Here is a 14,589-nt window from a genome sequence, read left to right as displayed (position 1 = left end):
TTCCATGTGTCTGGCTATAGGAGACCCATCCAAACAGCTTCCGAAAGCTGTCAGCAGATCACATCCTATGTCACGGCTGTTCTAGACCCCTTCCCACACCTGGCATTGTCCGTCCTCACTTCAGTCCTATCTTACTTCATGTGCGTTTCCCCGAAGACCCACCACGTGGGAGCACCCGGTCCTATTCCCCGGCCATGTGGGTGACCCCGCTGGGAGGGTCTCGTTTTAACGGGGTTTGCTCAGTTTAAAAAGGGGGCTGTCCGTTTTTTTCCTCGCTGACTTTTCTGAGATTGTTACATGCTCTGGACACAAATTCTTTCCTGGACGTGCACACTGCAGTGTCTCCTCCGCTACTGGCTTGCCTCTGGAGGCTCCTGGTGGTGTCGCTTCATAAACAGAACTTCCTTTATGATGAGAGCTTCCAGCATACTGTGTAAACAACTTCACATTCCACAGAGTCATGAAGGTGCTTTCACGGCGTCTTCCAACTTTATTCTCTTCCTGCCCAGTGACCGAGGCGCTGAGCGTGGTGTGGGGTGAGGTACAGGGGCTCTCAACTTCCTACCTGTGCCTTTTCCTCTGAGCATGACAAAGAGGGAACACTGCCCTTCCATCCGGTAACCCTTTCCCTGCACAGTTCTAGCTGTGCTAATAAGCAATTGTGTGCAAATGTGTGCATGTGTGTGCATGTGTTTGAATATGTGCGCGCACAGGTGTGCCACTGCATGTGCACATACAAGGACGTCCTTTGCCATGCTGCTTGAAAAACCAACAGCTAGGCATTGCCTAACCGTCTGCCACCATGAGAATGGGGTTAAGAAAGCTCGCAGCCATCCAATGGGATGCCGTGTAGCCACCAAACCGAATGAGAAAAACATACTACGTACCCCTGAACTGCCAACACAGCCACGGTGTCTTACATGAAAGAGCAACATGCAAAACAACGTGTAGAGTGTGCCCGTTTTCTCTAAAAACTGCAGAATACGTGTTTGATACCTTTTACAAACATATGCTTAACAAGCTAAACTGGTGCATAGCCGTGCTGCAGATGAGTGACTCTCATGTGTGTGAACACAGAGAACTTGCCCCTGCCTCAGGAGGGCGCTGGAGAGTCAGCACCTCTGTGGCTAAGGTGAGATGTGATGAGGGCGAATATTAAAAACTAGAGATATTACTTATCAACCGGTGGGGTCCCTCAGCCTGGCCTGTGCCCTCTTGTGATCTGGGACCCCTCAGGGATGTCAGACTGCCGGTCTCGGCCTGATTCCTGCAGGCCAGGCCATGCCCGTGCCGGGCCTCTAGTATGCGTGTAAGGTCTTTGGTTAATCTCTTCCCGCCCACCCCATCCCCTTTGAGGTTCATCAGTCCGTTCCATGTTTCCATGCCTGTGCGTTGAGCGTCTGTCCCCTCGTGATCAGTGCATGTTACAGCTAACAGCTGAATAGTCCAATGGTCACTTAGGCTTCTATACATATAGATATCTGGCCTGGCCAATGTGGCTCAGTGGTTGAGTGTCAATCTACGAACCAGGAGGTCATGGTTCCATTCCTAGTCAGGGCACAGGCCCCGGTAGCGGGCGTGCAGGAGGCAGCCAATCAATGATTCTCTCTCATCACTGATGTTTCTCTCTCTCTGCCTCTCCCTTCCTCTCTGAAGTCAATAAATATACGTTAAAAGATATATATGAACACATCTCACCTTGGCCCCCCACCCTCCTCCTCCTTCCCCTTTCCTCTCCACACAAAGATGGAGAGATCTGTGTCCCCGAGGGAACAGGTCACAGTGTGTCCTGGAGACGGGTGTTGCATTAGTGCTCCGAGTCTCAGCAGCCACACAACAACACACAGCACCCCGGCCCGCCCCCCACAGCAGCCGCAGCCGCAGCCGCCAGCCTACCCCCGGGTTGAGGAACAGGTTGATGTGCTTGTGCAGCAGGGCCTGGTTCTGCTGGTTGCCCGCGCAGAAGTTCTGCAGGAACTCGTGTGCCAGCCGCATGATCTCCTGCATCTTGGTGTCCTCGGCCTAGGGGGTGGGGGGGAGAGAGGTGGACGGGGGGATGTGAAAATGGCTGAGCTCAGGCTGCGCCCTGGATGAGGGAGGTCCTGCACACAGACAGTCCTCGTTGCAGCCCTCAGCTCAGGTCAGGAGGCCAGGCCCAGGCCACACCCACCACCGACTCCCCCAGGCTCTGGAGGCAGCGCTAGGGCCACCCTGTGCGACCCCAGCTGCTGCCCTTTGTGCCTGGAGCGGGCCAGCCCAGCCCACATTCTCCCACGGCCTCGGGCGGGAGCAAAGGCTTCAGTGGGCAAAGCCAGCCCAGAGCAGCCACAGAGGGAAGGCCTCCAGGTTCATTTGCAGCCGGGCTGGACCCAGTGAGGACAGAGTGGAAGGGACCCTGTGAGGACGGGGTGGGGGGACCCTGTGAGAATGGGGTGGGGGGTCCTGTGAGGACGCTGTGAGGACAGGGTGGGGGGACCCTGTGAGGACGGGGTGGGGGGTCCTGTGAGGACGCTGTGAGGACGGGGTGGGGGGACCCTGTGAGGACGGGGTGGGAGGACCCTGTGAGGACGGGGTGGGGGGTCCTGTGAGGACGCTGTGAGGACAGGGTGGGGGGACCCTGTGAGGACGGGGTGTGTGTGGGGGGGCCCTGTGAGGACGGGGTGTGTGTGGGGGGCCCTGTGAGGACGGGGTGGTGGGGACCCTGTGAGAATGGGGTGGGGGGTCCTGTGAGGACGCTGTGAGGACGCTGTGAGGACAAGGTGGGGGGGCCCTGTGAGGACGGGGTGGTGGGGACCCTGAGAATGGGGTGGGGGGTCCTGTGAGGACGCTGTGAGGACCCTGTGAGGACGGGGTGGGGGGACCCTGTGAGGACGGGGTGTGTGTGGGGGGGCCCTGTGAGGACGGGGTGTGTGTGGGGGGGGCCCTGTGAGGACGGAGTGTGTGTGGGGGGACCCTGTGAGGACGGCGGGGCGGGCCGCTGGCTGACCTTCTCGTAGGGGATCTGCAGCAGCTCCAGCACCACGGCGTGGGCGCTCATGTTCCTGAGCAGCCGCTGCTGCTGCTTCCGGCTCTTGCGCACGGATGCGCCCTCCTGCACGCACAGCCTGCTGAGTCGGATCAGGATCTGGGGGGACAGGGGCGGGGGCGTCTCGGTCCGGAAGGCCTGTGTGCGGCGGGGGCTGCATGGCGGGCACGGTGCTGCTCGCCTGTGATTTGCTAAGACAGATCTTAAACGCCTCCTCACCCTTCACCCTGAACCCCAGAGAGCTGACTATGTGAGTGACGTGGGCATCGTTTCACCACCTCTGTCCGTCACTCATCATGTTGTACACGATAAGGATATGACGAGTCGGTCATTTTTACCTCAATGATAATTGTTTAAAAAAAGAAATAAATGACCTCAGAAAACTAGACTGCAGGGGGTGGAGGACGGGTGGGGGGCAGGGAGGCCAGAGGGACCCCAATACATTAAAAACCTAACCCGGAGGGGACGCTCCACCAGGCGGCACCCTGTGGGCGGCATCAAACTGAATCTATGTCCGGAACCACCAGGGGACGGGGGGTTCGAGAGCCAGTGGGGCAGCTTCAGAGGATGCTCTTTTTTTCATACGTATGTGTGTTTTTTAAAAATATATATTTTTGTTGATTTCAGAGAGGAAGGAGAGCGAGAGAGAAAGGAACATCAATGATGAGCGCGGACCGGTGACCAGCGCCTCCTGCTTGCCGCACGGCCGGCACTCACCTCCTTGACCACCCGGTAGTTGTAGCTGCTTGTGCTCTCGTGCTTCGGGGCCTTGCTGTTCCCCTCCTAGGACAGAGGGAGGTGAGTGCCTCCAACAGCCTCACACCCGGGCCCGCGCAAGGCCAGCGCCCCCTACAGGGCTGCGGCGTCTGCCCATGGCGCGGGGCTCCTGCCCGTCCCGCACCGGCCGCCCGCACCCCCTTCTGACAGTCGTCACCAGGCTGACGGGGGAGGTGGCCCTGGCCCGAGGTTTGAAAGGGAGACCTGGGCTCCGGCGCTCGGTCCGAGGAGACCGGCGACCAGGGGCCCGGCTGTCTGCGCCTATTGCCCAGGACAGCCCAGTCTGAGAGACTGTCTGAGCCGGAGGGACCCTGCTCTGGACCCGGCCACCCGTCAGGGGCGCTCCGGGGCCTCACCCACCTCTGCCTTCTTGTGCTCGTTCTCCCCCGACACACCGTCCATGGCCTCGTCGGGGCCCTGCCCCTTGTACACCCAGAGCTCGGACTTCTCCACGATGGACCGCAGCTGGTCCAGGTCCTGCTTGATCTGCTTGTAGTTGTCCACGTCCTGGCTGGTAACCAGCAGCTGAACCTGGACGGGTGCAGCAGTGGATCACACACACACACACACACACATGCATGCACACACACGCGCATACATAATTCACATGTGCACACACATGCACGTGTGCACAATAAAACACACGTGTGCACAAACATACAATGCTCCACACATGCACGTGCATGCATGTGCACACAGATACACGTGCTGGGCGCCCGACTACCTGCTTGAAGGCCTGCAGCACCTCCTGCCGCTGGCTGAAGTGCCGGAAGAGCAGCTGCAGGGCCCCCGACACCAGGGGCGGGTAGTCGTGCATGGTCAGGTGCAGCAGCACCCGGAGGAAGGTCCTGCCGCCATGGTCGTCCAGGTCCAGCGGGGTGTTCTCCTCACTGCAGGACGCGGGGGAGCGGCGGCTGAGCCAGAGGCCCTGGCTCCCCGCACGCTGCCCCGCCCCCCACCAACTCGGGGCCACCTCCACCTCAGGGCCTGGGAAGTACTCGCCTTCCTCCGAAGATGCCCTCCGCTTGCTCCTCAATGTGCTCAAAGTCCAGAGCGCCTGCAACACCAGGGCACAGGCCTCAGCTGTTGCTGGCCTGGCCGGGCCACACCCACCTCGCCGAGCCCTGCCCCTGCCGGCCCACAGCCACCCCCGCATCTTCCAGAGCTTTCCGCCTCGCCCGGGCACTCAGTGCAGGGCCCCCACTTGGGCCAGTTTTCTAGGCGCTGCCGCCCTCCTGCCGAGGGCTCAGGCCCGGACGGGGTTATTTCTGCCACCTCCTCTGCCTGACCCTCTGCCACCGGGTCCTGGGCAGGGAGCACGTCCGTTGGCGGGAAAAGCTGGAGGTGGGCGGTGAGTTTTCTGGAAGTTTGCTGTTTGGCTTTTACCTGACATTTCATGTAACCACACTGGACCCCGCGGCCGTCTCAGACCCGACCCCCAGGACGGAGGCGCCAAGCCCCGTCCCAGGAAGCTCTGGGCCCCTTCAAACACTCCCCCCCCCCCCCCCGCCCCAAAGAACCCTAGGATCTCGTCCAAAATACAAGGATCCCCCAAATATGCTCGCCGCCCCCCTTCCTAAGACGCCTGAATGGATTGGGTCTAAGACAAAGGGGTCAGTGCTCCCCGCCTGGCACCGGGCGCACTCACCTGGCACGCTGCCGGGCGCCTCCTGGCTGCTGCCGCCCGAGGACGCCTCCGACGTCTGGGAGTTGCTCTCGTCGAACTCACGCTTAAATATGCACAGGAGGCAGGAGATCCTGTAGTCCAGCCTCACGTTCAAGATGAACTACAGGGTCAAGCGGAAACAGAGCAGGTGGGTCACAGGGCGTGCCACCTGCCACCATGGCCAGGCTGAAGGGCGGGCGGGGCGGGCGGGGCCTGCGGGCTGCGGCACCCATCACCATGAGCACCGAGCGAGCCCAGCATCAGGTCACTGCAGCCTCCGGCTGGTGTGGGCAGCCCCTGGCTTCAGTGCCGACTTCGGCACCGGCAGCTAACTCAGCCGCCGGCCTGTGCGCCCCTCTCCCTGCCTCCACCCACATCGCCTGGGTCCGCAGGCACGGGTTGCGGCCCTGGATGGACATGGGCATGTGGGGGGAGGGGGAGGACCAGAGAGGGAGGAAGGGCTGGCCCCTAAGTGCCACCAGAGGCTGAGCTGGGTATTTACCGCCATCCCCTCCCCCGAAGGCAGCCCCCCCCCCCCAAGGGGCCGCCGCCCACACACCCTGCACGCCTGGCCTACACCCGGGCGGAGGGCTACCTGCAGGATCTCGATGATCTTCAGCTTCGTGTCCATGACCATGATGTCTTCCTTCTCTGGCTCCGCCTGCTTCACGTTGCCTTCGGGGGCGGCGGCCATGGGGGTCACGGGCAAGAAGCCCCCTCCCCGCAGCACCACCTGCGTCATCAGCTCCCCGACCCCGTGGATGGACCGCATCACGTTGCTGCCTGGAGGGGCCGGAAAGACCTGGGTCATGACCCCGTCCTGGGTCCTCAGCCTCCCGGCCCCGGGGATGTACTTAATCATGTGACTGCCCAGAGGGACTGGGACAGACATGGGTCATGGCCACGCCCCTACAGAGTGCTCCGAGGGCCTGGCACAGGCCATGAGCTCCCTTAGACGCGCTATTTAACACGTCTCTGTTCCGGCACATTCTCAGGACCCTGGGGACCTGAGAAGGTTAATGCCCATCGGACACTAGGGTCCGGGAGCAGGGACACAGGTGGCCTGAAATCCCCACAGGAGCATCTTGTGAACGAATCCACCTGCCACCTCCCTTCACAGGGCTCCGCAGAACACACAGGAACTCACACGTAAACATAAAGGAAACACATAAAAACGTGCGGGCCTCTGGATGTCTAAAGCACTATTCTCTGTTCATGTTTGAAATGTTTGCAGTGAAAAGTGGAGAAGGCTAGGCCAGGCCGGCGGGGCTCAGGGGCCGAGCACTGACCCACGAACAGGAGCTCACGGTTCGAGTCCCGGTCAGGGCACAGGCCCAGGCTGGGGCTCCATCCCCAGTGGGGGGCGGACAGGAGGCAGCCGGTCCATGGTTCTCTCTCCTCATGTTCCCATTTCTCTCTCCCCTTCCTCTCTGAAATCAATAAAAATATATTAAAAAAACACTGTTTCAGAGAGAAAGGACGGGACACCGGGTGCAGGCCTCCTGCTCAGCGCCCGCCCCCACCTTTGTTCTCCTCTCCCTTCGCCATCTTGCTGATGGGGAAGATGGTGGTCACGTGCACGCAGTCCAGGATGGCCAGGAGGATCTTGGTCAATCGCAAGAGGTCAGAGAAGTTATAGAAACCAAAGTAGATGAGATTCCTCGCTAAGTTCACAACCTGTCGTGTGGAGAGGGAGGTGGGGGGAGAGAGGGAGGTGGGGGAAGGGAGGGAAGTGGGGAGAGAGGGAGGTGGGGGAAGAGAGGGAGGTGGGGGGAGAGAGAGAGGTGGCTTTAAACACTGTGTCCTCCGGGTCCACTGCACACCCACAGCCTGTCCACGCCGAGTCCCGCCCTCCTCACGATGAGACGCACGTCCTGCTTACAATTTCTGATCAAATTTCACTTTGCTTCATCGGGAAGAAGATATAACAAACGGAAACCTGCAAAGCGGCTGCTCTGCTCTGAGAAGTAGTTCAGGAAGGGAGTGGGCCTCGTCGGTGGGTCTGTGTAGACCCCCCAAAACGGCCCAAGCGAGCGAGTCCCCGCTACAAGGGCACGGCTGCAGCCTGAGACCTCGCAGACACAGCCCCTCCGAGGCCAAGCGTCGCGCAGAGAAGCTTGCCGACCCCACGGGGACCCGGGTGACGTGCTGGGGGGGGGGTGTCCCCAGTATGTGCTCTGTCTGGTCGTCTTTAATACGGTCATGAACCGAGTCCTCAGCTCCCTCCCCGCACGCCTCCGTCACCTGCCACTTTCCCGGGAGCGCGGCCAGCGGCGGCCGGGGCGGGCCTCCCGTTATGCGGGAACAAATCCGAGCCGAACCCTTTCTATGGCCGAGCCCGGGCCCCGGAGGAAACCTGAGCCTCTGCTCTCCGCCCCAGCAGACGCACAGCCCGCCCTCCGGTCACCTCGAACGTCAGCTTGTTCTTCTCCTTGTCCGAGAAGGGGAACCGCTGGCACACCACGTCCCGAAGGTACTCCTCCACGAACTCCATGGTCTGCGCGAACCGCTCCTTGATGTCGTCTCTGGAGGCCCCGTTGCTGTCATAGCTGAAGGGGAGGAGAGGGTTTCAGTGAACAGCGTCCCCACGCCCCCGTCCCCTCCTGCTTTATCTCCCCGGAGCCCCCGGCCCCGGACCTCCATCTCAGCCCTTTCTTTCCCTCTGGCGGGCAGACAGCGTCCTGGTTCCTACCGGTAGACTCCTACAGGCGGCCCGTGGGCACAGTTATGTGTTGGATAAGAGAGATGAGCACGATATAAAAATACAGTCGGCCATCTCTTACATTCTTGAAGAAACCATCTTTGCCCTCCGTTTTAGGTTAAGCTTAGAAAAAGTAACTTCACCTGTTGTCTGTGGTTGACGAGACTTAATGGGACCACATGCGGTTTGCTACACGGAACAGCATGAGGCTGCAGGGGGCCGGCGGGTCAGGATGGGGACAAGGCAAAGAAGGGACTGGGTGCAGAGGGGCAGGGACAAGGTGCAGAGGGAAGCCGACTAGGCTCAGAGGGGCGGGACTAGGCGACGGGGCCACTCACTCGTCGATGGCGATCTCCGACGGGATCTCGGACCAGAGGCGGGCGTACTTCACGGGCGTGACCTGCTCCTGCGGGTCCCGGTCCACGTGCATGTGCAGCATGAGGCGGCAGAAGGAGGCCCTCAGGTCGTAGGGCAGGTTCTCGTCCGACATGCAGCGCAGAATGAGGTCCACGTCCAGCTGCCCCGAGATCTCGTTGATGGCCAGGTACTGGCGGTCCAGACACATCCTGGCGAAGAGGTTCAGCTGGTACCTGGAGGGAAGGCAGTGACACCGAGCTCAGGCCCTGAAATCCCTGAGGATGAGCGGGTACCCGGCAGGACAGTCCGGTGGCCCCGGGTTTCACAGCAGCGACGTGTGGTCTGGGGACTCACACACACACCCCTAAACTGCTCCGTACACCAGAGACCCGGCCTGGGCCTCTCTGTCTCAAAACTTTTTTTTTAAAAAAGGGAGATGTAGGGGCACAGAAAGATCTGTAACTTGACCTCCACCGGGGACGCCAGCTCACGCCCGTCTTCTGACCCGGCCACGCCAGACGCCCATGGCCGTGCAGGGGAAGCCAAACCCTCACACTCAACGTCTCAACTGCATCGCCCGAGTGACCCCCACCAGCGCCGAGGACGCCCCCCGGCGGGCGCTCACCGGTAGTAGCTGAGCACGTCGCGGTCCTCCTTCTGGCCCTCCTTGGCGTCCTGCGCCAGCTCCCGCACGCTCTTGCTGCGGATCTCCTTGCCGCTGTCCCTCCAGAACAGCCACACCTCCTCCTCGTCCTCGCCCGCCTCTAGGGCGCTCTCCCCTGAGGACACCCCTTCGAACTCGAAGCGGGAGAGGACCAGCCTGGGGACAGAACGGGCGGGACAGGCGTCGGGCGGGAACCTCGCCAACCTCCCTCCAGTCACAGCAAGGCTGCCACAGAGAGGCCGTGGCTCCGGGCTTCACATGACGACCCAGAAAGCAGCTCCTCCCGCGGCGAGCGGAACCACAAGAGGGCGAACACGAGCTTCTGCACCTGCTTTACCACCCCCCCCGGCCCCCCCCCCACGGCCCCCAGCCAGGCGACCTGCGATGCCCGAGACCTTTGGTGTGACATGAGTGGGAGGAGGCACCGGGGGCTCCCGGGGAGGAGGAGGAGGGGGGACGGGGGAGGTAGGGGAGGCAGGGATGCTAACACCCTACAACGCACTACTAACACTATGGCCATTATTTGGCCCCGACGGGAAGATGCCAAGGTTGGCAAGCCCGGCATCAGCCCAAACCCATGAGCAACAAGCAAACAGAAATAACTGGTTCTGGGCGTGATTTATTATAGTTTGGGATTTAACACACAGCCTTGTCCATACCACTGGCCTATACTGGGAAGCGCTCCTCCCCAGCAATGCCTCACTGCTGTTAACCCAGTGAGCCCTTAAAAACCTTTCCCCGCACGGATTTCTACCGACACCAAACTGTCACCTCCTCTACACTTAAAACGGTGACTCTACTCCCAGGACGTCCACGCTTAAAGTTAAACCGCGCGTGTGCCGAATGCTCCCAGGTGAGCATGCGTGACTTTGAAGCTGGTGTGAAAGGTGACACCGGGTGCCCCCAGCCCTGGCCGCGCCCCCACGCACTTGGTCTCGATGAGAATGTCGCCGTTGGTGGGGTTGAGCACCGCTTTGCAGATGAGCTCCTGTGTCACCGGGATGGACTTGTTCATGGACACGCACAGGTCAGACAGGTAATCCAGGAACCTGCGGGAGGGAGCGACACGCGTGTCCTGTGCGCGGGGAGGCCGGTCCCTCGCGGGGACAGATCGGACACCCCTGCAGGAGGGGTGAGGTTTCGGGTCTGGGTGCCAGTGCCCACAGGGCCACTGAGAGGAGGATGGAGGGAAGAGTGGGCCCCAGGGTGGTGGGGGCGAGGCACTGCGTGCACCCCAGCATGATTTTTTTTTAATGTATTTGATTTTTTTACAGAGAGGAAGGGAGAGGGACAGAGAGCCAGAAACATTGATGAGAGAGAATCATCAATCAGCTGCTTCCTGCACACCCCCTACTGGGGATGTGCCCGCAACCAAGGTACAAGCCCTTGACCGGAATCAAACCTGGGACCTTTCAGTTCGCAAGACTGACACTCTATCAACTGAGCCACATTGGTTAGGGTCTCAGCGTGATTCTTATTCGCTACATCCTCGTTTGTACCGTCCCCCAGGGAAATCACTACGTCTCTCTGTGCCTCGGTTTCCCGTCCACAGAAAAGTGTGACATGTGACCTCAGAGGGTGCGTCCGAGGATTCAGGGAGATGATGGGTGTGAGAGGCGTCACTGGCTCATCCCTGGCCCAGAAGAATGCTCCATAAAGGGTTGCTTGCCCGAGCGTAATGGCTCAGTGAATGAGCACTGACCTATGAACCAGGAGGTCATGTTTTGGTGCCTGATCAGGGCATAGGCCCGGGTTGTGGGCTCCATCACCAGGAGGGTGGTGTGCAGGAGGCAGCCCATCCATGAAGCTCTCTCAACATGGATGTTTCTGTCTCTCTCTCCCTCTCTGAAATCCATAAAAATATGTTTTAAAAACTGTTATTGTTATGGGCGGAGGAGTCCTTTTTCAACAACATGCTCGGCTGGTCAAGGGGATCCTGTGTGACGCCCACCCTGCACTCCCACACGTGGCTGGTGGCTCTCACAGGAGAGAGAGGAGGGATGGGGGGGGTGAGCAGTGCGAGGAGACGGGATTCTACGAGACATGACGCTGCCAGGAATACTCCGGGGCAGCCCAGCTCGCCAAAGACTCCGCTGGTGCGACTGGGGAGGGACTCGGACTGATAACAGTGCTAACGGTGACTGACAGGCCAGCAGGTCCCTGCTGAGCACGGACTCCGGCCGGTACTCCGGCACCCTCCCCATCGAATTCCCATCCCCACGGAGGTTTCTCTCTCTCTCTGTCTCTCTGTCTCTCTGTCTCTCTCTCTCTCTCTCTTTCACACACACACACACACACACACACACACACTGTCCCCTGTCAGAAGAGGACCTTCCAGCACGGAGGGCGGCCAGGCCCCTGCTGGCTGCCCAGGCTCTCTCCTCCCAGGACCACGTTCTCCACACCATGCAGCGGGTCCGCTGGGCCCTGCCCGGATGGAAGGCAGCCAGACACGGCTCTGGGACCCCGCGGGGACCACACTCCCCGCCACGCGCCCGCGCCCTCACCTGGGCTCCCGGTTCTTGCGCACGAGGCTGACGAAGGTGTCGATCTCGGCGGCCGTGATGTGCTTCTCCAGCAGCTTGCGGTTGTTGTGCAGCAGCGCGGTGATGGTGTCCTCGGCCAGCACGTCGTAGCCGATCTGCTTCTGCATGAAGCCGAACTGCTTGGCGATGTACTCCTAGGAGGGAGGGGCTCAGTGGGACACGGGGGAGCCGAGAGCACCGGCCACAGCATCCCGCACGGGGACGCCTGCCCCAGGATGGCCTGCTTTCCCTCAGCCTGCCCCACAGGGGGGTTCACCAAACGCCCGCGCCCCAAGGGCCTCTTCTCCGGGCCACGGCGCGAACGTCAGTGTCCTGACTTGTTTCTCTAAAAGCTCGGGAGCTGTTTCCGCTCTGCTTTTACCCGACTGGAGGGGATGAGCGGGCCCGCGCCCACCTGGTTCTTCCTGTAGTCCTGCTGCGAGTGCCGGAGGACGCGGTAGCAGAGCCGGCAGATATGCCGGAACGGGGCGTGCCGCTGGTCGCCCAGCTCCTCCAGCCGCAGCATCGGGCCGTCCCCGCAGTCCGTGAACGGGGCCTGCAGCAGCTTGAAGATCTGGGGGCAAGAAGAAAGCACACACCGCTGTCACCTGGTGTCAGCCAGCCGGCAAACACTGCCACCGTCTGGGGTCAGCCAGCCGCCTGTCGGGAACCAAGGGAGCGCCAGGTCTGCTGGACGACACTGGAAGACTGTCCACAAGCAGCCACGGCTGGACACTGCGTCCCTCCACCCAGGGGCCAGGACCCACCGAGTCCAGCCCGCCCGGACCCTCGGACCTCCAGCCCTGGGAAGTGCGGCATTAGGGCGTGGTCAGCAGGATGGCCTGGGGCATGGGGAGTCTAGGCTGAGGTCACACCCCGCCCACCTTCCCGGCGGCGCCCATCGAGGAGACCTGCTTTCCTCATCGGTAAAACAGGACACTCCACCCTGGCCGGTGTCGCCCAGTGGTTAGGGCACCAGCCTGCACACTGCCGTGTCGCTCTCAGGGCTCCCGGTCAAGGGCACATCCCTGGGCTACAGGCCGACCCCCAGCCCCGCAGAGGCAGCGGATTGGATGTCTCCGTCTCTCTGACATCACTGTTGGTGGGACTTCCCAAGGGGGGGCCGCCTCTGTCCCTCCCAGGCCCCCCACCCCACCAGCTCCGGCCGCGGCCGCGGCCCACCCACCTGCTTGAGGATGTTCTGCTCCCGCATCAGCTTCTGCCGCTCGCGGTTGGGCTTGGAGAAGACCACCTCCAGCACGTCCTGGCCGGAGTTGGTGCCCCCGGTGACGAAGTACACCAGGTCTTCCAGCAGCTTGGTCACCGACCTGGGGGCAGGGGGCCGTCAGCGGGGGAGGGGCGGGGTGGCCAGCAAACCGGTGGGCGCTGCCGTGAGGGCCAGGCTGAGGACGAGCCCACAGACGCAGACCCCTCCCGGCGTCCTCGGGACTGACCACGAGGCCAGTCACTGACGGAGTGGCACAGAGCCCTCAGACTCTCTCAGAGGAACCTCAAGCCCCGATGTTTCCCAAGATGGAGGCGGAGACAGAAAGAGAGGGTCTTGCCCTAACCAGTTTGGCTCAGTGGATAGAGTGTTGACCTGTAGACTGAAGGGTCCCAGGTTCAATTCCAGTCAAGGGCATGTATGTTGGTTGTGGGCACATCCCCAGTAGGAGATGTGCAGAAGGCAGCTGATCGATGTTTCTCTCTCATCGATGTTTCTAACTCTCTGTCCCTCTCTCTTCCTCTCCGTAAAAAACTAATAAAAAATATTGTTTTAAAAAGAGCACTGATCTATGTGGTTGAGCACTGACCTACGAACCAGGACGTCCCCGGTTCGATTCCCGGTCAGGGCACAGGCCCAGGGTGCAGGCTCCATCCCCAGTGTAGGGTGTGCAGGAGGCAGCCGATCCATGGTTCTCTCTCACCACTGGTGTTCCTATCTCTCTCCCTCTCCTTTTCTCTCTAAAATTGATAAGATCATACGCGCTCTCTCCCAAGGGACCTGTGAGGGCGGGAGGCCGAGGCGGCCCTGCCCGGGGGAGCCTCACCTCCTCTCGTTCTGGGTGATGGTGCCTTTCTCCAGCTTCCCCGCGATGGAGCCCAGCACCTTGCTGGCGTCGTTGGCGAAGTCCAGGTCCCGGACCTCGGCCGGGGACACCGGCACGATGGCGAACGCCTCCTTGTCCTCCTTCACGGGCGAGGTGCCGATCTGCAACACACGGGGTCTCCGTGGCGGCCTCGGGGCGAGACCCCTCAGAGGCGACATCACACACCGCGTCACGGGACACGGCAGCCCGCAAAGCGGGAGCTGCCCCGCAGACACCCAGCGAGACGGGAAACACCCGAACAAAGGACCCAGGTCGCTCCATCGTTACCCTGGAGACGGGTGCTTGGGGGCCAGGGAGGCAGAAAAGAGCCCCCTCACGGGCAGCTTCATGGGCTGCAGAGAGCACAGGAGACCGGACCCAACACTGGTTAGAAGGTCGCAGGAAAGGCAAGTGGGCCAAACGCTCACTCGTGGCTCCATGTCACAGCGTCACAGGGTTGGGCACGGCACCGCTCTCCCCACTTTTCTACATCCCCAAACGTTTTCATAAAAGTAGAAGAAACATGCCAAGAATGCTCCCCAAAAATGACACGGGTGGCATTCCAATTTTAACAAGAAAACCCCTATGTTTGTACATTTCTTCTCTGTGGTTCTGGAGAAGGCACGGAGGGAGAGGTGGGCTTCAGGGAGAGTCAGTAAAGAGGATGGGAGGTCCTTCTAGAAATAAACCTGCATAGTTACATTCACAGGAATCTATATATAAAAGCCTAACATGCAAATGTCCCCTCGGAGTTTGACTGCTCATTATGAATGCGCTGACCACC

At 60.9% G+C, this 14,589-nt stretch overlaps 1 protein-coding gene across 9 annotated transcripts in view; it reads right to left on the bottom strand.

The window, feature by feature from the left end:
• Positions 1-14,589, bottom strand: part of ITPR1 (inositol 1,4,5-trisphosphate receptor type 1) — a 137,195-nt gene that overhangs the window by 58,364 nt on the left and 64,242 nt on the right. For all 9 annotated transcript variants that reach the window (XM_036432132.2, XM_045579513.1, XM_036432127.2 and 6 more), the window contains 17 exons: positions 13,767-13,927; positions 12,902-13,043; positions 12,131-12,289; positions 11,698-11,870; positions 10,120-10,239; positions 9,152-9,346; positions 8,508-8,759; positions 7,876-8,017; positions 6,992-7,145; positions 6,064-6,251; positions 5,451-5,589; positions 4,805-4,859; positions 4,527-4,692; positions 4,163-4,333; positions 3,743-3,808; positions 2,987-3,124; positions 1,897-2,022 (listed from right to left, as the gene is read on the bottom strand). In XM_036432132.2, the coding sequence (XP_036288025.1) occupies positions 1,897-2,022; positions 2,987-3,124; positions 3,743-3,808; positions 4,163-4,333; positions 4,527-4,692; positions 4,805-4,859; positions 5,451-5,589; positions 6,064-6,251; positions 6,992-7,145; positions 7,876-8,017; positions 8,508-8,759; positions 9,152-9,346; positions 10,120-10,239; positions 11,698-11,870; positions 12,131-12,289; positions 12,902-13,043; positions 13,767-13,927 (2,547 nt within the window). The remainder of the gene's footprint in view (positions 1-1,896; positions 2,023-2,986; positions 3,125-3,742; positions 3,809-4,162; positions 4,334-4,526; positions 4,693-4,804; positions 4,860-5,450; positions 5,590-6,063; positions 6,252-6,991; positions 7,146-7,875; positions 8,018-8,507; positions 8,760-9,151; positions 9,347-10,119; positions 10,240-11,697; positions 11,871-12,130; positions 12,290-12,901; positions 13,044-13,766; positions 13,928-14,589) is intronic.

This window comes from Pipistrellus kuhlii, unplaced genomic scaffold, assembly GCF_014108245.1.
Source record: "Pipistrellus kuhlii isolate mPipKuh1 unplaced genomic scaffold, mPipKuh1.p scaffold_m20_p_11, whole genome shotgun sequence".
Taxonomy (NCBI): domain Eukaryota; kingdom Metazoa; phylum Chordata; class Mammalia; order Chiroptera; family Vespertilionidae; genus Pipistrellus; species Pipistrellus kuhlii.
Note: the sequence above shows the minus strand (reverse complement) of the source record. Positions and strands in the feature narration are given on the sequence as shown.